Consider the following 22810-nt stretch of genomic DNA (forward strand, 5'->3'; position numbering starts at 1 on the left):
GCTTTGCATGCACATCCAATTTTTAAGTGCACCTGTGCCCAAACTGAACAATAAGGTTTAATCTGCTTATATTTTGCCTTCCCTGTTCCCCTGAAAACAGGAAGTTGTGGCAATGCTGACATGTGATGCTGAGCCACCATGACTGGAAGAACTGAAGGCCAATGAATAAAAGGGTCAGGCCAGGGAGGAAAAAGCTAGATGGTGGACATCCCCCAGCTAAAAGATGAGGCAGGCTTTATCTGTCTTGCTGCAGCTACTAAGGCACATTGTGAGCAGTTTACAGTGAAATCAGAGTAAGCTATTTCAGTACAGGAGAGTAGAACTGTGCAAGAGCAAAGGAACACAGACCACTTTTATCTACAGGTAAGCCTAGATTAAGGCTTACCTGTAGGTGCAAGAAATATCTCCTAAACCTACACGGTTTAGGAGATATTTGCAAAAGACAGGCACCGATGTCTACAGCGCATGCGCCGTAAACAACGGCGCACAAGCGCACTGAGCGTGCAGTCTCTAATGGCGATCGTGCCGTTAGTGGCGCATGCGCACAGGAGTGACGTCATCGCAGCTCCGGCCAATCATAGCGCCGGAGCCGCAATACCCGGAAGGAAGATGGACGCTTCGCGGAAGAGGGGGCAGCGGTGACATCACAGGCTCCTGTGTCAGGTAAGTGATACATAATGGGCTACTATGCGATGCATAGTAGTCCATTATGCTTTACCTTTGCAGGGAAACAAAGAGGAAGTAAAACCCATCAGGGTTTACTTCCTCTTTAAAGCGAAAGTAAACCCATCCATAAAACAGTTTCATTTCCGGCACGTGCAGGAAATGTAACACTCCCATTGGTTGTGCTCTCAACCAAACTGTTAAGCCATTCAATGGCTGGTGTCATAACTGATCACATGTGCAGCATCATGGCAGTTGTAGATTAAACAGAGGCCAAGATGGCAGCTTCTTTGGCTGAAAACGATAGGGGGGTTTACTTACACTTTAAGTTAACAGACGTTATATAAGGAGTTTTAAAGCAAGCTAACCTGACTCTCTTGCTGCTTGTATTGAAAACAAATTCATTCTCAAAGATCACAAGACCCTTGTGTTTGGGTCAGTTTCTAAGTTAGGCTCCTTTCTTAATAGCCGACTCCAAAGTTGCATGTTTTTCAGTGCAACTTTGGAGTCAGGCATTGATGGGACTTTGATAAGGATTTTAGTCTCTGGCATTAAAGTTGTGTCCATTGGAACGGCTCTCATAGAGACACATGGCATTTCACTGTCCTGTGACTTTGGGTCTCAAGTCGCATCCTAAGTCGCACACGTGTCACGGAGCCCTAACTTGCTGTGTGTTTACTTAGAAAGCTGGCAGCCTTCCAAGATTCTGGTGCAATAGACAGTCATAGGGGGAAAAAAAAAAAGAAAAAAAAAAAAAAAAAAGATGACTGTGCCTCAGTTGTGATCTTTGAAGATTCATTTCTCATCAATGCCTATAGCTATGTTGGTGAACAAGAGCTTTTGCTATCCTATCTGAATATGTAAATATTTTAGTGTGCCCAGTGTGGGCACAAGTTCACTTTAAGCCAAGATGAAGTCGCAGAAATTGATATGCAATCATACAGATGTTGTAACACCTCTATTTTTATAGTTTTCCCTGTTATAGCAGTTGTGTTGGGTGTCTGAATATGAAGAGAGATACACTTTACCATGTTTTTCAATAGATGTTAAATACTCACAAGTACTTTTGGAGTGGGTGGTAATCCATTTATTGCTGGTTTCTAGAAGACAGATATTCTAGATTAATTATTTGCGGAATATATGGCACAAAACTCCATTGTTAGCCTACATCTGTTCCAGGTAACTGAGTTAAAGCAAAGTATAGACAGACTGGTTTATCAAAAAAAAGTGACAGATCCCCACCATTCACACAAGCAATGTGGATTTAGTGATCTGCCCCACTGCACTATTGTTGTATTCTGACAGAGGGGACTCTCCCCTTCCCTCTGTCAAAATACACTGATCAGAGCTGCGCTGATCGAAGGCTTTATGATTACTTAATTTGGAACCATGCTTCCAGATTGATAGTAGAGATCAGGAGTAAAGACATACACGGTTATTTTTATCCAGCCAGTGGGCCAAATGGAAAAAAAAAAAATGAATACATTTAAGGGCCCTTTTCACACGGGCGGTCCAGTCAGGTCTGCCTGTCAGTTTTACAGGTGGACCTGTTCGCAAGGTCAATGCATTCCTATGGAATGGCAGGTGCAAACGGACTTGTGTCCGTTTACAACCGCCTACCTCCGGGTCCAATCAGGCTCACTAAAAACATTAAAAAACTAAAAATGGAGGACTGCGTCCTTTTCCGTTTGGGCAGACCGGATCTGAGGCAGCCGTGTGTAAACAAACAGCAGAGTCTGTTTACTTCCGACCGCCCATAGAGCAGAGCGGGGTCTGTCTGTGTCTGAACAGACTCAGACCTGTCATCCACCCTGCTCTGCTCACAGATCCCTGATCGGAATGGAAGGCACCTGTGTGAAAAGGCCCTAACAGATTCCTTCACCCATACAAATGAGGTGGATGGAGGAATCTCCCCTCTCCTGGGACATTGTATTCTGACAGTGGCAGCTGGACAGACCCCGCTCTGCTCGATGGGCGGTCAGCAGTAAACTGACTCCTCTGTTTGTTTACACATGGCTGCCTCAGATCCGGTCTGCCCAAATGGAAAAGGACGCAGTCCTCCATTTTATTTTTTCAATGTTTTTAGTGGGCCTGATTGGACCCGGAGGTAGGCGGTTGTAAACAGACACAATGCGGTCTCAAAATTTGGAGCATGCACAGTTGCATGCTCATAGCTGTGAACATACAATACCATTCTCTCAGTAAAGGGCATTATACTGAGAATTATTAATCTACTTTTCAGTGACAAATGGGTTTAAACACGGCAACAAAGCTTATGTACTGACCGGAAAATCCTTCTTTTCCTTCTTCTGTGGGAGTTGTGGCTTGTGGGATTCCCCAACTGGACTACCTAGTCTCTCCCCATTGCCTGCACAGAAAAACAGGTCAATTAAAACAATAAGAACGGTCCTTATATGGAAAAAAAAAAAAAGCATCAGCAAGTAAACAATGGTGGAGATTAAAGCAAGTGCAAGTAGGCAGCGGAATGGGAGTGATGAAAGCTACCTAACCAGTATGAGAAACTTTAAGCACCAGCCCACACCTAGGTAGCACCTTTTTCTCCTACACCACTATTGGAGAATACCATTTTCTTCTAGTACAGGAAGAATGGCTGCAATAAGCTTATTTTTTCCTGGCAGTGCCCGTTACAACTGCCACCAAGGACACAGATAAGGCTGGAAGGTGCTATGATGCAGTAAAGCCACAAAGCAGTAAGCAGGGAGATGTATGGAGGCATTCCCATTCTATAAGATGGCGGAGGTGAGAATATGGAATGTTACATGTGTGAAGATGCACGCCATGGCCATCTCATACAATGAATAGTTTGTGAAAGGCAAGGCCTGAAAATGAACAATGTGACATGAGTGAGAATAGTAATAAGCTTCCAAGAACTCAAACTCTGCAGATCATTCTCAAGTGACAAACAGCACCACATGAGACAGAGGGGGGCTAAAGCCTCTCTCAGCTGTTAAATGCTGGTTGTGTCCCTGTCGGAGAGATTTACCTTCACTTCCTGTCTGAATTGTAAAGAACTCTTCCAATAGGACACAGACAGTAATATATCTGATAAATGTTATAATACTTCCTCATGCTATTGTATTGCTGCTGGAGAGTTGTTCCTTCGGTTCTTTTCCTAGTTACCACCTGTAAATCGGGGGAAGGAGGTGAGAGGAAATGTCCGCTAGGAAGACTGGCAGCAGTAAAAATATGATGGAGGTTATCTTCCTTCTCCATATAAAGAAATTAGTTGACTGGGGTTCTCCTGTAGGCCTGGTTCACATTAGTGCGATGCCAGACATTGCATGCGTGGACCGCTTTGCTATGCACATCACATGCGATGTCAAACTGTATGGCTGAAATTTTGGTCGCAATGCGATCTCAGTGTGAACCACTGTGCGATTCAGGTGCAATGCAGGAACCTTCACTGAATACGCAGGGTTCTCGCATCACACCAGTGTGAACCCGGCCTTAAAAGTAAACATGTCACAAATCTGCCATAAAACAGAGCATGTTCAAAAAAATTAACCAAAAAAAAAAAAAAAAAGGCATACGTTTGCTTCAGTAGCTACAGAGATATAGACAGGTGAAGTGATTTACACGTTTTGGCTTTTCCTGTAAAATTCAAGCTTATTAAAACCAATTCCACCTTTTAAGCCTCTCTGATTAGTGACGATGCCCATTAGATCAAAGACCCATTCACACCAGAAACTGCATGTTTTTGCATGCACCGTGTTTTTTTATTTTGCGCATTTGCATACGTGTGAGGTGCATTTTTCCTAAGACTGCATTTCCGTCTTCTCTGGGATTTTATGTGCACTACGTTGCAGTGCATTTCCATGCATTTTAGCACATTTATGGTGCGAACAATGCAGCTTGCTATACTTTTTTCACTGCACTGTAATGATATGAACTATGTCCATAAAATAACCTAGATTTAGGGCTGTCTATGCAGTGAGAACGCAGTCAAAAAACTGCATCTGGTGTGAATGGGCCCTGAAGGAAGCTTGGGAAGTGATGGAGTCAAACTTGTCTTTAGCCAAATGTATTGCAGGATCTATTGTCTTTAGACTGTGGAGGTCCTTCTAATGGTAACCTCTGCTTTACCTGTAGATCTGAACTAAAAAAAAAAATGTAGATTTGCTCATGGGAGTCCACAGAACTTTTTTCAGAGGGGGGGGCATCATTTTAAAGCCACCCATGCCCTGCCTCTTTTCGACTGTCATTATCACAGTCAGAGACTGCAGACATAGTACAGATACACCCATATACATTACACCCCCATACAACAGATTACACCCATATACATTACACCCCCATACAACAGATTACACCCAGATACATTACACCCCCCATACACACAGGTACATTACACCCCCATACACCCAGATACATTACACCCCCATACACCCAGATACATTACACCCAGATACATTGCACCCCCATACACCCAGATACATTGCACCCCCATACACCCAGATACATTGCACCCCCATACACCCAGATACATTACACCCCCATACACACAGATACATTACACCCCCATACACACAGATACATTACACCCCCATACACACAGATACATTACACCCCCATACACACAGATACATTACACCCCCATACACACAGATACATTACACCCCCATACACACAGATACATTACACCCCCATACACACAGATACATTACACCCCCATACACACAGATACATTACACCCCCATACACACAGATACATTACACCCCCATACACACACGATCATTAGTATGGAGAACTCCCCTCCAATCAATTTCTATATTGCAAGCTTCAGATGACATTAGGGAGAATTAAATGGATTACTAACCCCAGAAAAGGCAGATAGAAGACTCCAACAGCTGCACATGCTAAGCAGCTCAGATGAGGCTGGGGCCCCATGCTGTGAGGCCCTATGCTGTGAGTGTTCTTGGGGGCCCTATCTAGAAGGGAGCGCTGGGCCTCTCACACATGTCCAGGCAGAGCACACAGTCAGAAGTCCGAGCCGAGGAGGAGGAGAGGAGGGGAGATAAATCATCAGTCACCTGGTCCGGCTGAGCATTAGCAGACACTGTCCAGGCAGCAGGTGAAAGGTAACAGGCAAGCTGCATGAGAGCAGCTCAGGGGCTGCAAACACCATCACTCCCTGACACTCCATGTTGTGTATGTGACTCCCGGCCCTGGGACATGCAGCGCAGTGCCTCCGACTGATTGTGCGCACTTGACCCCCCCCCCCCCGCCTCTAACAGCTAGTCTCATGAGAATCTGAGTGAGATTTGGTAAAGTCAGTCCTGTGCTGCCTAGTTTTCCTTGCTAGAGAGGGAGCTGTACCTGGGTGAAAAAATATCCATGTATTTGTGTTATTTATTCTGTACATCTGTGCTGCCTATTGATCATTACTCCACCAATTATCAGATCATCAGGAAGGGCAGCTCTGACATGAGAAAGCAATGCTTAGTTTCTCCACGATGATGGCTACCACCACACACAAAGACGTGGTTCAAAACATGGCACTGTAAGTCAATATTGGGAAAAATATTAGCCACAGTGAATCTATAAACAACTAGCCCTAGCCTGGTGACTAGTTCTTTGCCCTCTGCGTAACATTTTTGGCCACAGCTTGTAAAGGTCCTTTTAAGCATCATTTCACCATATGCTCAGTTTGAATTGTCCAGGCTTGTGACAGGTTTACTTTTATAACACTGGCCCCCCTGAAAGCAAGGAAGAAAAGTAAAAAACTAAAGTAGAGCTCCAGTTGTTTTTGTGTTTATTAAAAGTCAGCAGCTACAAAAACTGTAGCTGCTGACTTAGAAAAAACACACACTCACCTGTTTCAGGATTCAGCAATGTGCTCACCCGAGCCGCTCCTTCTATCCGTCTTCTCTTCCTGGTATCCCAGCTGTGGGCACCCGGCTGAGATAGCTTGCGGCTTCACAGCCGGGTGCCCAAGCAGCCATGCGCGTTGTGAATGGTCTTGCAGTCTTCTGTGGCCTGTGACATGTCCCAGATGACTGCAGGGAGAGGGATAGGAGTGGAAGCCCATACCTATCAACCCCCCAAAAAAAAATGCCATTTGGATAAGAGAAGCAGTGGGGGGGGGGGCTTAAGGGGGAACTTCCCCTTTTGGGTTGAGATCTGCTTTAATATGGTTGTAGTGAGTAGGATATATATTAACTACGCAACACAAGACCAACAGTTTCAAAAAGAGTGTCACTGGAATATATTAGTAGGGGACACTGGCCTGCTAATATTCCAAGAAGAAACAGTCTATATGCTGATCCTTTAAAGAAGTGCTCCAGGAAGGGGTTAAACTCATTCCACTTGCCTATGAAAGTAGGCCATTCAGTGATTTGCAAGAGTGTGTGGGTGAGATGAGGGCTTTGTGAATTATGAGCCCATAAACTGGAGCAATAGCCCAACAATGAAACCTTTATGGTAGGTAGGCTTTTATTGCAGAAGAGACTCTGTATGTCTCTTTTTTGCAATAAAAGTTCCTCCTCTGCCTGCCAGTAATGTTTATTTTGAATGGATATCGAGATGCGCATGAGCAGCTTAGTGTGCATTCTTGACATGCCATGGTGCTGGGATGAAATTACTCCCATGTACATGCAGAGGGGTTAAGTCATCCAGGGCTGCGCAAACAGGATAGCTAAAGATGATGAACCCAGAAGACGGCTAGGCGAAGATGGAAGCGTAGGAGAGAAAGATTGCATCACTGGGAAGGGAAAATACAGTAGACTTGAGTTCTGCTTTAAAGGAGCTCTTTTGGCCCTACTTCTCCTATGGATCACGGCAGTGCTCTTTGTTCTTCACTCCTGTGACCGTTTTCAGCCGACAGCAGGCTAAAATCCACTGTCGGCTGGCGTCACTGAGCTGGTCCAAGCTTTGGAGAGATCCCAACTTTAAAGTTGGGATCCACCCAGATGGCTGGATCAGCAGCTGGCTCAACCTCTCAGCGAACCGCTGGAAAACAGAGCCAGCCACTCCTGCCCCCTCTACAGCCAAGTGCTCCAGTGAGCACTGGAGGAGCAGAGCAAAGAGATGGTGTCTGAAAATCACTGGCTCTCTGCTCACTGAAGATCAAGAACTGAACAATCAGCTGTCTTTGATCACTCAGTTTTTGGTCTTGGAAGTGGCGGGGGATCAATGCTGCATCCACCTAGGTGAGTATAAATGGTATAAATGGTTTTTTTTTTGGTTTTTTTTATTCCCCAACTTCCCTTTTAACTGAAGCCAACTGTATTGAGACAGACTAGATGTTAGTGGAATTGCTATCACAGTCAATACAATTATTGATACCAATGAAGTTAACCAGTGCAAGACTGTAAATCACTGAACAGCCTCCATCAACGGGCAAGTGGAAATGACATTGGTTTCCTAGACTGCCTCTTTAAAATGAACAAGTACTTCAGGGAGGGAAAGGAAAGTGTCAAATGCTTAACCAGCTAAGTAGCATTGGGTATTAACAGGACTCCAACAGAAAACTGGTGCTGCAGGGATAGAATAAACAGAGAGGGGGTCAGATTAACTGGAAATCTATTACTGTACCCTAAGGCTGGGTTCACACTAGTGGGAATTGGATGCAGGTTTCCCTGCATCCAATTCGCACAGCAGGAGATTGCGATCGGCTCTCTATGAAGCCGGTTCACATATCTCCGCAGTGGCTCCAGTTTAATTTGCACAGGAGCCCTGTGCGTCTTTTGGTCCATTTCAGGTCCAAATTCAGCCAAAAATTTGGACTGAAATCCTATCTGAAACGGTGAACGAGGACGCACTGGACTCCTGCTGTGGGCCACTGCGTTTTCATATGTAAACTCAGCCTGAATGGGCAAAATACAGGTTATCCTTAAGACCTCTTCTTCATAAGCTGTACCTATGGACAGAACATCCACTCCCCCCTCATCCACTGGAAGGACCTGCAGAGTTAGAAAGCTGAAAAGAAAAAGCAGGTGTCATGGAGTCAATGATGTCATTTTCAGGCAGCCACGTGGCATGGTGTTAACCCTTCTCTGGCAGGGCTGCAGTGGAGTCTCCGGTCTCCCTGTCACTGCTTTGTGCTATTTACCCATCTCAAAGAATTTACTGCTGGTCAGTCCAGGGCTGCTGATGCTGCTAGAGAGCAAATTATTGGGAGGTGCCGTATGGCGACCACAACCTGGCGAGCTCTGCCTCCGGGGTAACTGGGAAGCCCTGTTATCAGGTTGATGTTTGATTGTGCTGGATCTCTCCTCGTCATCCATATTGCTTTCTGGATAGCTGTTCATCCTCACCGGCTGTAAGACGAGAGACCAGTTGTTAGTTATTATTATTATTAATTATTTTTCCAGTGCAAGCAAACATATTTTAGGTGTGATGCATGCTGCAGCTATGCAGATTTACTTTAAAGTAATTAATTATATAATCTAACCCAAATCAAATGCTTCACATTCTCCAGTGAACTAAAAAGTATCCATACATTAAAAGATTTTAGGCCCCATTCACACTGACAGACCGATCAGTTTTATTTAGGTGGACCCGTTTCAAGCATCTCTATGAAGCGGCGGATGTCAGCAGACATGTTTCCACTGACACAAACCGACATCCGATCCTGTCCACTAAAAACAGACACAGATCCATTCCCCATCTGTCTGGCTGATTGGATTGGATCGGATGACAGTCGGATGGAAAAGGACAGACAGTCTGTTTCCATCTGACCACCCCATAGAGAACAGTGGGCTGTGTGCGCTCTGCATAGCGGAGCAGACATGGACCTGTCATCCGCCTGCTCAGCAGGGATCAACAGAGAGATCCCCTGCTGAGCAGACGGATCCGCTTGGCAGAGTCCACCTCATCTAAAGGGGTCCTGAATTTAATGTACAGTAAACTACTTAAAGCATTTTAGGTATGAATGCTATAACCAAAAAGGCACAGTTTGTGATGATAAATTATGAAAGCTTTAAAGCTGAAACCCAGGCAGATATATAAAAACAAACAAAAAAAAAAACCACATTAACCGCTTAAAGGCCGCGTACCGCAGATATTCCGCGGCACAGTGGCTCTATTGCGCCAAACAACGTACCTGTACATCATTTCATGCAATAGACAGCGGGGGCACGTGCGCGGCCAGAGAGGGAGACAATCAGCATGTTCCGCGGACGCGATGTCCGCCAGGACTCACAGATCGTTCCCCAGAGAGGCAGATGGCCGTTCTGACATATGTCATAAAAGTGTCCCATAGTTTGTAGATGCGATAACTGTTTCCCAAACCAGTCAATATGTGCTTAATGGGATTTTTTTATCAAAAATATGTAGCAGAATACATATTGCCCAAAATTGATGAAGAAATTTAGATTTTTTACATTTTTTTATTATATATAATTTATTATATATATAATTTTTTTTAATTTTCAGTCTTTTTTTTGTTTCGATCGCAAAAAACAAAAAAAAAAAAACGCAGAAGGGATCAAATACCACCAACAGAAAGCTCTATTTGTGGGGAAAAAAAAGGAAATACATTTTATTTGGGTACAGCGTCGTACATGACCGCACAATTGTCAGTTAAAGTAACACAGTGCCGTATTGCAAAAAACGTCCTGGTCATTAAGGGGGTAAAACCTACTGGAGCTGAAGTGGTTAAAGCGGTGGTTAACCTCCCCAAAGAAAATAAAAAATTGAGCCCCATGCAGAGGTTTGCCATAATGTGCTAGTATGCACAGCATACTAGCACATTATGACAGATGTACCTGCACATGAAGTCCTCCAGCGCAGCACTGTCACGTTTCCCTGGCGCTTTCATCTTCACCTGATTTTCCTTCTGGGACTGCGGGCTCCAGCTGTATGAATGGCCGACACCGCAATGACATCGGCCCCGAGCTCTGAAGGTATGGCACGGATATGCCGTTCTTATAGAGCGCATTTGCCGTTGCCGTCACTGGCTGTACCCCGTCTAGATAACTCCAGTGCACATTTAGGAGCTATTCACTGTACCTACGGGTAAGCCTTATTATAGGCTTAGTTGTAGGTACAAGTTAAAAAGTGGACTTTACGTCCACTTTAATGCCGCTCTGTAAATATCATACGATTACATGTAGGTTTTGTGAAAGCAAGCAGTCTAAGTAACTCAATTTGACTTCATCCTCTTGCAGTTCCTGTACAGCAAAGCTCAGACAAGAGAGGGAGAAGCAGCGCAATGAGCCAATCATGTATGCTGCAGAGCTCATGTGCAAACAAGGATAAGAAGAGAGAGCAGAGTGAAAGAATGATGATTTACTCTTCTTGTGACAGGAGAGAGTGACAAAGAGATGAGCTTATCAGTCTGTTGCTTCTTCTTTTAACCGGCCAGGCAGAGGCTGGGGAAGGAAAAGACCAGTAAAGCCAGCCATCAATGGATCGAAATTCAACCAGATCATCAGGGACTGAACAAATTTCGATCCATCTATGGACAGGCTGGTTGTAGAAAAGTAGTTCTCAATCAAGTTCTGTACAACCAGCCTGTTGGAAAATGTTCTCTCAATCTGTGCCGCCAGCTATAGCCTGCAGTGCTGTTGAGTATATTCTGAGGACTGGGAACTCGCCCTGCTGTCAGAATACAGTAGCTCCGCGGGTGGGAAACCCATTAATTTTGTAAAGTGTAAGGCTCCAATCACACCTGATCGCAGGCGGAATCGTCAGGATTCCACCCGAGGTCCAAACTGCTGCAAAACGCAGGACACGTTTGTGATGTCATGTTTTCTAATGGCACCCCAATCATAACGCATGATGCTAGCACCCAAAAGAAGCTCATGTTCCTTTTTGAGCAACAAGCGTCATGCGTTGCGATGGGAGTTACGGTGCGACAATCGCGGCGCGATTGAGGTACCATTAAGAAGTAATGACATCGCATATGTGTCCCGCATTTTGGAATCGTGACGATTCCGCCTGTGATCAGGTATGAATGGAGCTTAAATCAACCAGAACTACATACAAAAAATAAATAATATATTACCTTAGGAGGAAGTGGTGGCGGAACAGCTCTTTTCATGGTGGAACTGAAATAGAACACCATAACAATAAGATAAAAATATAAACCACTGGCCTAAAGAAACAAATCCACACAGAATATTCCATTTGACTTGCAAGAGCGAAGGCATTTTTCACCTTTTAGGGTGTTTAACCACCGCTAGTGTTGGAAACTACTGTGATTGTTCAAATATGATTATGTGCTAATTTTTATAAAATTGCCAAATATTACATACAAGCAATGTAGAATAAAACAACTTTTAGTCTTGGTTCACAATGACGCGGTGCAGGATGCGCCACATACACTCATGTGAAGCACCGATTTGATCTGATTCCAGTGCGGGTGTGGTGCGATTTGAGCCATACAAAATGAATTTGCACTGCAAAGAATCGTTTGTGATTTGAACAGGAATACGGTGCGATTCCTGTCCGAATCGCAGACGGTTTACCGCAGCACATCGGTGTGAACCAGCACTTAGGATTACAACCATTTCCAGATACCTCAGATAGTTCACAGAATCTTCCTCCAACTTTCTAACCAATGAAATAATCTGCAGATCCCTTTATTAAGCATCTGGAAAAGGCTTAACCCTGTGTTTGATTACTCCTATAAAGTCAGTAACTTTCTTACTCGCTGTTTGCACCATTGGCAAAAGGATTCCAGCTATGCGAAAAATCGTTATCCTGACTTCCTCCCTAAAAGGGTAGAGAGAGAAAAAGACAATTTTAAGCCTTACATTTAAAAAAAAAAAAATCTCAAAAATGTAAAAATAAAGTCTTAGCATATTTAATTCAGATGTTCAGTAAATAGCAATAAAAATACTAACACGTGTATGACATACAAGGTTTACACGCAATGCTTGGGTCCATAAAGAAGGAAAACATAGGAGTATTACAGCAATGCTAAGACATACCAAAGCATAGCAATCATGTTTCTAGTGTAAGTTCCAAAATGAATGTCATCAGCCACATACTGCATGGCAACACCAGTACTTTTTGACAGTTCCATTTGTTAGAAAATTAGCCCAAATGTTCTTGTAACAAGAAATGAAGCATGTGAGAGAAAAGCGTAAACAATAAGAAAGAAAATGCATTTAGGAGAAAGAAATTAAATATCTAATTTTTATCATATCTACAGTTTCCCAGCAGATGGCACTAACACACTATTGGGGTGTAATGTGTTGATGGTAAATAGAGGACTTACAATATAATATTGAAGCAGCAAAAGTAATCCTTTATGGCCCATTTACATGCCCATGCTAGGGATCCCATACAAATTAAATGGGCTCTAATGCACCTCAATAACGCAGGAAAGTTTAGTGCATGCGGCAACTTTTTGCACTTTGTTGTCATGGTGTGCCAAGGTGTGTTGGGTGCCATTTATCTATAAGAGGCACTAAAACACACAGACAAGCTGGTGTAAACTTACAAATTGAAATTCTATGTTCATACCTGCAGAATCACTGAAAGTGACAAGGGATACAGCAAACATTTTAAAAACATGAACGTTCTTTTTGTTCCTGTAATCTTGCTATTAGATAGAACATCACCCCAAATTTTTTTCTCTACTTTTTAAGGAGGGGTATGGTAAGTGTTTGATTGGTTAAGGTAAAGGGGGTCAATTCATTAAGAGTTAAAGAACGGCAAATAAAATGCAGTAAAATAACGCATGCGGTAAATCAGTTGTGAAAGTTCAATTCACTAAGAATTTATCGGTAAATAACGAATGCAGTATTTTTTCGATTGTCCAGCAACTACCGCCCCAAAGTAGTGCAGGAACCTTTTTCTAAGTCGGAGTGACTTGAGTCGCTCCTATTAGAACGGTTCCATTGCACTGCATGGAGCCCAACTTGTCAGGCGGCTATGTCGCCTGACAGATCGCCCCTGTGTGTTGTTTAAGGTAATTTCCTTATAACATTTTACGTTTTAATACGTTTTTATTTTTCTTTTGCAACAATTTTTTACAGTAATCTGTATTTGGAGGCATTGAAATTTGAACCACCTCAAATGTCTGCTGATGCTTGGTGATCCAAGCTGTTGTCTTTTCCATGTGGAACTCTGTTGCCAGAAAATAGCTGTTAAGCTGTGTTGCGATCCTTTACTAATCCATCCTGCCATACGTTCAAAAAAATGTGTTTGTTTTTTTGTAACTGTATGGCCTAATAGAGCTGTTGAAAGTGCTCTACTAGATTGTTTTATGTTTTTGGCCCAATTCTGTTTATATTGTGGAAACTAAAGAAAACTTGACTATTTTTTCCTATTTTTTTTTTTAAACATTTTTACTTACTTTTCATGTTCCTTTTAAAAGTTTGCAATGGTTCTATAACCAAAAGTATTACAGTGGCCACTGTAAGGTCACTTCTAGCTGGAGTAATTGTTATGGCTGACATACTCCACTGTTGCACTTTTGTAAATGTTTACTGTAAAAAAAGAACTTTTTTTTTTAAAGTTCTTGATGTTAAATTTCAGCCAATGTTTGCATACAATTTGCACTACATGTCACGCCCTTTTGATTTAATAAAAAACAAAAAACAAAAAAAACACTTGTGTACTCGGGGTGTATAATGCCACATTTTTGTGTGTCCACTGTTGGTCGAATATTTTCAACTTTATGTAGGTCCTCTGTGGGTGGAATTAGACCCCTCTCTGAGGGTAGTACTGGACCCCTTTCTGTGGGTGGACCAATATCCCTTCCTGTGGGTTGAATTAGGCCCCTTTCTGTGGGTCTTCTGTAGGTGAAACTAGGTGCTCGGTGGGTGGAATGCCCCTTTGAAGGTTGGAATAGGCCTCTCTTTCCGGTACAGCACTGGTTACTGCCACCAAAAGGGTTGGTTAAAAAAAAAAAAGTTTAATTGTTTACCACAAAATCATTATTTTTTAATGAATTGGAATTTACTGCATGCGATAATTTATGCAAATGATTAACACGATACCCTTACCGCATGTGGTAAAACTTAGTGAATTGACCCTAAAGTGTCTTACGTCAAGGGCCATGGAAAGTACATTCTCTATGCATCTAAAAAAGTATTCTTTTCTTTGTCATTTTCCTCCAATTTATTGCTTTTATTTATAGCACAGGGGCAAAGTGGTTAGCACTTCTAGAAACAAGAGAGACAGGGCGCCCCAGCCATGTGCATTATCTTTTAGGTAAAATTTATTGTAATAATGATAAAAAGGAACTACTTACAAACAGTAGTAGAAGATCACAAGGGTATAAAAACATTCTTCAAATCACAGCATGTGGTGAAGGAGCAGCAGAGCCCACCAGAGGTTCCGAAAGAGCCCACAAAAATCACTGCTGGCTGACGCGTTTCAAGGGGAACGTCCCCTCTTCCTCAGAGCACTGTAGTGAGTGGTGGTCTTTGGGCATCACTGGCTGATGGAGGATGACAACTCCTGCGCATGCGCAAGAGTCAGTCACTCCGGCAAACAGGGACTGTGCTGGCAATGTAAGCTAAGCTGTGCATGTGCAACTCTATTTACATGCCACAGAAGACTGAAAGCAGGTAGGTATGCATTTCACATTGCAGGAAAGACACTGCATGTCTCTTCTGCAATAAATAGCCTACCTGCTTGCAAAAATGCCTTTAGTTCCGCTTTAAATCGCTCACATGGATTGGCATTGTCTAGATAGTAAGAACCAGCTCTCTCACAAATGAGGGTATATGCTAAAATAGTCCCTATTTGTAGAACAATCAACTCACAATTTCATTGGCTTCGGTCTCTTTCCTGAGTGGTGGTTCAAACTGCAGTTTGTCAACTGAAAAAACAAACAAAAAAAAAAAAACAGCGTGAATTAGACAGAAGAACTATCGGTATGTTATTATGTCTCAAAATGGTCACTGGGGTATTAATATGTAACTGACGAGTACAGGGCGACATTTAAAAACAGGTGCTGATCTTAAAGTGTATACAAATCTAACAAGAACTTCGCCTATTTGGTCCTTTTTAGTCAGTTAAATATTTCACCTATTGGAAGCCTTGTTATATTTGCATAATATGTTGCAAAAAGAAATGCCTGTTGATCCTGCCAGAAATCTTGCAGTCAGATAATTTTTTGTTCTCTCTGCCTGTGCTGTTATTATATTGTTCTCTGAGGACAAGAGAACCATATCCCTCTACTTTAGTGTGATAAGGACAATATTAGAGGTGCGCTGAATGGAAATTTTGGTGCCGAAACTGAAAATTCAGCATGCACTTGGCTGAAACCGAAAATGACAGTTTAGAAGAAAAAAAAAAATGATTATATATATTTGTATTATATTCAACTTTTTAATTAATATCATGAATTTAAATGAATATGAATTTATTGTTGCCCATTATCATCACCTTTAGCACAAGAAAATGTTTCCCTTTAAATTCTATGTATGTCTTCACACTGGTCTGCTGCGCCTCCGTTGTGTTAGAAATCTTGCTTTCTGCATTTTTGGTCAGTTAAATAAACCGCACCAAAAACACTCCTCCCCGTTGAAAAGCATTGAAAATGCAGCAAGAACCCATCAATAACATACCTGTGTTACATTTTTGATGCGGTTTTGGAGTCACATGAAATAAACTATATAAGCACAGTAAAATGGTGGCAAAATAGCTGGAAAATCATGTGCATTTTCAGCACCAATATCGGCACCTTTTTCTCTATTTGGCAAAATGTTGAAAAAAAAAAAACACTTTTTGCCCGCTGAAAGCTTGGTGCATCTCTACACAACAGAAGGGAGGCGGTGTTCTGTAGTCCTATGTTCTCTTTAGACTAGAGAACCATATCCCTCTATGTTAGTGTCTAGGGACAATAGAAGGGAGGCGGTGTTCTGTAGTCCTATGTTCTCTAAAGACTAGAGAACCATTTCCCTCTAGGTTAGTGTGTCTAGGGAAAGAGAAGGAAGGTGGTGTTCCGCAGTCCTATCCTGTTTCTCTTGACAAGGGTAGGTGAGCGCTGGCACCATAGGACAGTAGTGGTGTCACTGGTAGAATCATCAGATGAAAAAAGAAAAGTGCAGCCACCATTTCTAAGGAATGGTAAACTGCAATATATGATACATTTCTGGTTTTGGACTTGGACAACCTTTAAAGCTGAACTCCGGAGAAACTAAAAAAAAACATCTCCCTTGCAGTGGGGCTGTCTCCGCTCTGCTAGGGTTAAATGGTTATTTATGTTTTGGATACCAAAAAAAGCACTTTAAAAGTGCTTTTTCTTAACCCATCTCCCACAGGCTCCATCTAGGCTATAAGAACGGCACACGCAGCCTCTTCTCCCCTATGCTGATGACTGATGTCATCAAGTACAACACAGGGCTCATAGATCTACATTATATGTGAGGACGCTGAAGGACAGGGGGAAGAGAAGAGCACTGGCTGCCAGAGAGCTGGGTTCAGGTATGTAAAACAGCTTTTTTCCAGTAACCTAGACATAAATAAGCATTTAACCCTTGCAGTGTGGCTGCAGCACCACTGCAAGGGAGGTTTTCTGTTTTTCCCAGGGAAATAAAAGTAAAACAATACACCACTCCTCCTGCTATGCCATCTAACAGTACCTGTTGTAGGCTGCTGGCAGCTCTTCATTGCCATTCTCTCCTGTTAAAGCTCTCTAGCTATCACTATCAGAGTGGAAGCCCATATTTTAGGTCTTGTTCACACAGCTGTAAACATCATACGCCCGTGCGAGGACTGCATTTTCCCACACAGGGATGCACAGGTGTTCTGTGCATCCCAGTCATAGGCGTGCACAGGGGGTGTGCTAGGTGTACCTGAGCACACTGTAATCACACTGTGCGGTGCCGATTTCTCTTACTGCCTGGGCTTACCGCTCTGCTGCGCCCCTGCAGTGCTGCTGGCATCGCTCCTCTCCACCCATCACCCCCCCCCCCGCTGCAGGGAGATATTTCAGGAAGGAAAGAGGGGAAGGGGTTAGTCAATATGCCATTTACCGGCCGCTTCCTTTTCTAAATAAATATAGTGGACACACCCAGTCACTGTGTTCATTCATAGTTGAAGCATAGTAAAATGTTTTGCTAAGTTTTTACCATGCTTCAGTTTGTGAATGAATAGGAATCCACTCAGCAAAGAGCACTTCTTATTCATTCACTGTCCAATGCAGTTGAGGCTGCAGAGAAAGGCACGTGTGTTTGAGCCTTGGGGGGCACACCCTAATGCAATAGGCTGCGCACACCTATGATGCCAGTACAGACAGTCCCGTATCCATTGTGACGCAGCTGCACAAACGCAACCGCTGCTGCCAATTTGACATCCTTTCAGGTCCACGGTCCTGAACACACACCCGCCAGTTTGTGTTTGGGGCCGTGCACCTGAACCCACACGGATGTCAAATTGGGAGCAGCAGCTGTGTCTGTGCAGCAACTGTCTCCATATTGACATGAATGGGACTGCCAGCACTGGAATGCATGAAACACCTGTGCAGGTAAACATGGCCCTCGCACGAGCGTATGCTGTAGTACTCTCGTGTGAACAAGACCCAAGGATAAAGTGGATTTTCTACATACAATTACATTATAATTCCTTTTCTGATAGGTTAGAACAATTTTTTTTCTGGCTGAGGAATTATTACAGTGTTGCACATAAGAGAAGGTTCAAGACCTCACAGCAACCTCTTTGCACAGGTACTCTTAGATAAGAAAACAAAAGTAATGCGATGAGTTGCTTTACAAAAATAAAGGGTGATAAATTGGAAAAGGAAAAAAATACAGCGAACCCTGTAACCCGATTTGTCCAGCCTTGGCAACATTGAAAAAAAACAAGTGAAGGCGCAAAAACTTGGAACCATAAATTACCCAATAATAACCAAATTCTGTAATAAAATACACAGTCAATTACAGTCTGTGTGGGAATTAATGATATGTAGGGAATAAAATTTCAGAACACTCAGGGCTGCCGTCATATGGGAACAGAAACCAAGTTCCAAGGTGCTGAAAAAAAGACAAGGAGAGAGGCACCTCTGAGTGCAGAAGTTTTCTAAAGCTTTAATAAACAAACCGTTGTCAACTCACATTTAAGTTGAGAATACAGGCATTATAGGGGGTCCCCCTCCCCTTCCTCATTCATCCCCTTAATAATGGCGTTGTATGGTCCTTTCACTAATGTCTGTTGAAAAAGGAGCGCGGCTTGCCAGAACACTGCAGTGCGCATGCTCATGAAACGCGTCTACTACGAGTGACATCATCCCCTGCTGCCGTCGGTGCCTTTGCACCTCACGCCTTGTTTTGAGCTCGTCCACTGCAGCCAGCCTTCCATCCACAGCGGTGGATCCTCATACTGACAGCGTCAGAGCGTGGAGAATCGAGGAAGTGGGACACAGGAGCGTCACCAGGACTACCCTTGTCTGGATCTATAATGTCTGTATTCTCAACTTAAATGTGAGTTGACAACGGTTTGTTTATTAAAGCTTTAGAAAATGTCTGCACTCAGAGGCGCCTCTCTCCTTGTCTTTTTTTTTTTTTGGCAACATTGAAGCATGTAGATCATTTAAATACCTAAACTGTTCCTTAAAGCGAGTTCCAATACATAAGTGGAAGCTCCACTTGTGAGCCTCCCCCCCGATGCCACATGAGTGAGCAAGTACCCGTTTTTGACTTGGAAGTGTCGTGCCCCCTTCACCTTTCCCGCCGCCGGGCCATTCAGAAAGCGCAGCTCACTTAGCGCATGCACAGTCGGGAACTGGCTGTGAAGCCATAAGGCTTCAAGATGAAGTAAAGCCTCTGAAAAAAATACACCCTGCAAGACAAAGACCCTGCATAGCATACTAGCTCATTATGAATTACTTACCTGAGATCGACTCCAGGACAGGTAAGTGTCCTAATATTAAAAGTCAGCAGCTTCAGGATGTGTAGCTGCTGACTCTTAATTTTTTGCTCTGCTTTAAACTGAACAGATTTGCTTTTATACAGCGATGTAGAGGAAGTGCATAAGGTGAACTGGGACACTTCTGACAATAGGACACAAAGGAACTGTGTATAGAAGACGCATCCAGTGACAGCTGTTGGTGTGTTTAGTTCCTCTTTTAGGACATTGGGGGGGGGGGGGGGGGGGGGATACATGAAATACAGGACTTCAAATATCACAGTCCTGCATTCATCACAACACAATGGCAGCAGAAAAGCTGCAAAGGAAGTATTAAAATAAAGTCTGAACACTGCATCTTTGTTAAGCGTTTGTAATTAGGACATAGAGGATCAGATGCATTTCCCATTACCTCTGAGAAACAAGAACAGAAGACAAAACAAACAGCTCAGCAACAGAACCTATCATTAGGAAATGACGGAAAGCACTGCAACTAGCAGTTACTCTCATTATAATTGTTCCCCAGACGCCCGTGAAAGAGCCAAATGTAGAAATCAAAAACTCCACTTTGCTCCATGTCTATCCCGTCCCCTGCTAGTGCATCCCACAATGCAACGCAGGCACCTAAGTGACATATTGAAAGGTGACTGTTCTACATTACACATGCAAAACTGAGATTTGCATCCTACTCTTCATCCTAATGTTCTCTGCCAAGCAATTGAAGCAATTGACCAATTACCATTACCAAGAGCAAAGGTCACCTAACAAAATGTCAGTTTTGGGTGTACAGCTCTGAGTTTGTCTCAAAGCCACCCCACCTGAATCCCTAACTGAAGCCAATAAAAGTACAGTAAAACCTTGGATTGCAAACATAATTCGTTCCAGAAACATGAAAGCTGAACTCGCACAATTTCATTCCCGTAGTCAGTGTGAACCAGGGCTAATACTCAGTTGTGACACGACGCTACTTGTATATCAAGTCAAAATTTATAAAAAATGTTTGCTCGTCTTGCAAAACACTCTCACTTCATGTGGATGTCTATTAATTCATTGACTTTTTTGACTGTGTTTTAAATGAATTGTATTAAACTCAGATGGAATATTCTGAGATATGTCCGTAACCGGAGTTTTGTATTTTTACAATAATTTCGATGAATGACTTGCAATTTGTGGTTTGCACAATAAATTATTTTATTATATATTATATCTTCATTTCTTTTGATGAATACATAATTGCCGCTTAAAAACCCCTGGGGGGATTTCCCAATTTTACTGTATATTTAAAGCCAACGTAAATGTATTTTTTTGGACAGAGTAGGAAATGGTTAAAACCAGAGCCAGCTATTTTTTTGGCCAAAGGAGTCCTATTTGAAAGTAACCCGATCATCTCTCATCCTGCAGACACAATTGGAAGCAGCAATGGTCATTGCAGCAAATGTTCTCCCATTGGAAGATTTGCCTTGTGTGTTGCAATGGTCACCAGGATTAATGGAGAGGATGAATCTTCCTAACAGAGACTCTGACACCAATAAGAAAAACTGCCACGGATTCTAACCCATCAACCCTCCTGCCTTGGATGCACTTTGAAAGCCAAAAAACATTCTCACTAGTCCTGCTGCCTGTCAGATGAAGTACAAACCACCGAAGGACTCAGTGGCAGAAGAAGCAGCTTATTTGATCAGCTAAATTATGGGAGATAAAAAAAAAAAAAAAAACAAACAAACAAACAAACAAACATGACATGAGCTATACTGCCTGCACCTAATCTGATCTATAAGGCCTCATGTACACTGGGCTTAAAAAAAAAATAATAATAATAATAAAACGCCACTTTTATCGTTTTTTTTTTTTTTTTCATTCTTTTAGCCAGTAAAAGCATCTTTAGCTTATGTGTTCATTCACAGGCATATTAGAAGAGGAAAATTTACAGGCTGAAAAAATATCCAACAAAGGTGCGTTCGGGGGAGAAGCTGAAGAGCAGAAAAATCATTAGACGTGTCTAGACGTATTTGGGCGTTCATGTATTACAATGGCCAGTATAAGTTAATATTCGGCCCAGTGGGATAGATTAATGTTCAAATGCTTGATGCAGCTAAACGTGCATGCAATATGCAGCTTTTACCACTTTTTTAAGCAGCTTTTCTCCTGTCGGGGCTAAAGACACCCTAAGTGCATGAGGCCCAAAACTTAACACTCATTTCTGACAGAGATGGAATAATTTGTCACCAGATGTTCGGCTTTAATCCAGGTAAGTCCCATCGCTATAGTAAAAATCTCATACAGTAAGATAAAATAAAGATGGACATGGAACTTACAGTTAAGCTCTGATGCAGTCCTCTCTGCTCTCACTCCCTTGTTTGTAGAACGGATGGTGTGTCGCACCGCCAAGACTGGCTGCAGGAAAACCACAATGAAAAAGATTACTCCTCCCCATAGCCAGGCAGGGATTCCCCATTCCAAAACTATTTTAAAAGCTCCTGGCCTGAAACTCTAGCTGCAGGGAAAAAGCACAAGCAACCTGTGCACTACTCACGCTACCCAGGAATCACATCCACTGTACTGAAGTCAGAAAAGTTATCCCGTTTACTTTTTATGTGAGCTCATAATAAGCACTATCCTCAAAATGTACCTTTTGTCTGGAATTCCCCCTGAAAAAGAGTATACTTCCTAATATGTGAGGGTGCCTAGACACTACAGCCTCATTATTGTTCATCAGCAGTGTGAGATCTAAAGCACTGCTGCCTCTGACTGCTAGCCTTGGGAGATTTGGTGATGTCACTAATGTACTGCTCACGGTTCTCCTTGCTGGAGGCTCCCATATGAAAAGCCCTGCCTCTACCAAGATGCCCACCTCAACACACATAGAAAAAGTATAGAAAAAGGCATACACCTGTAATGAAAGGATTGGCTTCAGGGAGACCTCAGGCAATGCTGGTGACTGGTCCTTTGCCCTCTGTTCAATTTTCTTTGACACATAACTAAAGTCTCATACCATTATCTCTTTATAGTGCTTTGACAACACATGGTATGATTTGTAATTGGACCTGGAAATTCTTTAGGATACCTTTTGGTCTCCCTCTGCTCTGTTTGGCAGCCTGGAGCAAAGAAAACAACTAGGTTCTTCCAAGTATGGAGGAGCATGCAACTCTATCCCATTGCTCCCACAACATAGTGCTAGCGTTTGAGGCTTGGCTAATCGGCCACTAGAACAGTCACATGGAGCAGGCAAAGCCTAGAGCTTACACAGGGCTCTTTGCACCCAGTGGGTGAATGGAGCACAATGGGAGCAAAGGAACAGATGATAACAATGTGTGCAGTTACTAGGACTACCAATAAAGTAAACCTGTTTCTATGCACTGCATGGGACTAAACAAT

At 42.9% G+C, this 22810-nt stretch overlaps 1 protein-coding gene across 2 annotated transcripts in view; it reads right to left on the reverse strand.

Moving 5' to 3' along the window:
• MAP4K5 (mitogen-activated protein kinase kinase kinase kinase 5) overlaps positions 1 to 22810 on the reverse strand; it is a 200165-nt gene that overhangs the window by 38925 nt on the left and 138430 nt on the right. The window contains exons 13-19 of one of the 2 annotated variants that reach the window (XM_073608559.1): positions 21751 to 21829; positions 15352 to 15407; positions 12279 to 12343; positions 11634 to 11676; positions 8826 to 8943; positions 2949 to 3031; positions 1722 to 1763 (exon numbers count right to left, since the gene is read on the reverse strand). In XM_073608559.1, coding sequence (XP_073464660.1) covers positions 1722 to 1763; positions 2949 to 3031; positions 8826 to 8943; positions 11634 to 11676; positions 12279 to 12343; positions 15352 to 15407; positions 21751 to 21829 — 486 coding nt within the window. Of the gene's footprint in view, positions 1 to 1721; positions 1764 to 2948; positions 3032 to 8735; positions 8944 to 11633; positions 11677 to 12278; positions 12344 to 15351; positions 15408 to 21750; positions 21830 to 22810 lie in introns of both variants that reach the window. The other variant, XM_073608558.1, reaches the window with a different exon arrangement.

This window comes from Aquarana catesbeiana, linkage group LG13 (assembly GCF_042186555.1).
Source record: "Aquarana catesbeiana isolate 2022-GZ linkage group LG13, ASM4218655v1, whole genome shotgun sequence".
Lineage (NCBI taxonomy): Eukaryota > Metazoa > Chordata > Amphibia > Anura > Ranidae > Aquarana > Aquarana catesbeiana.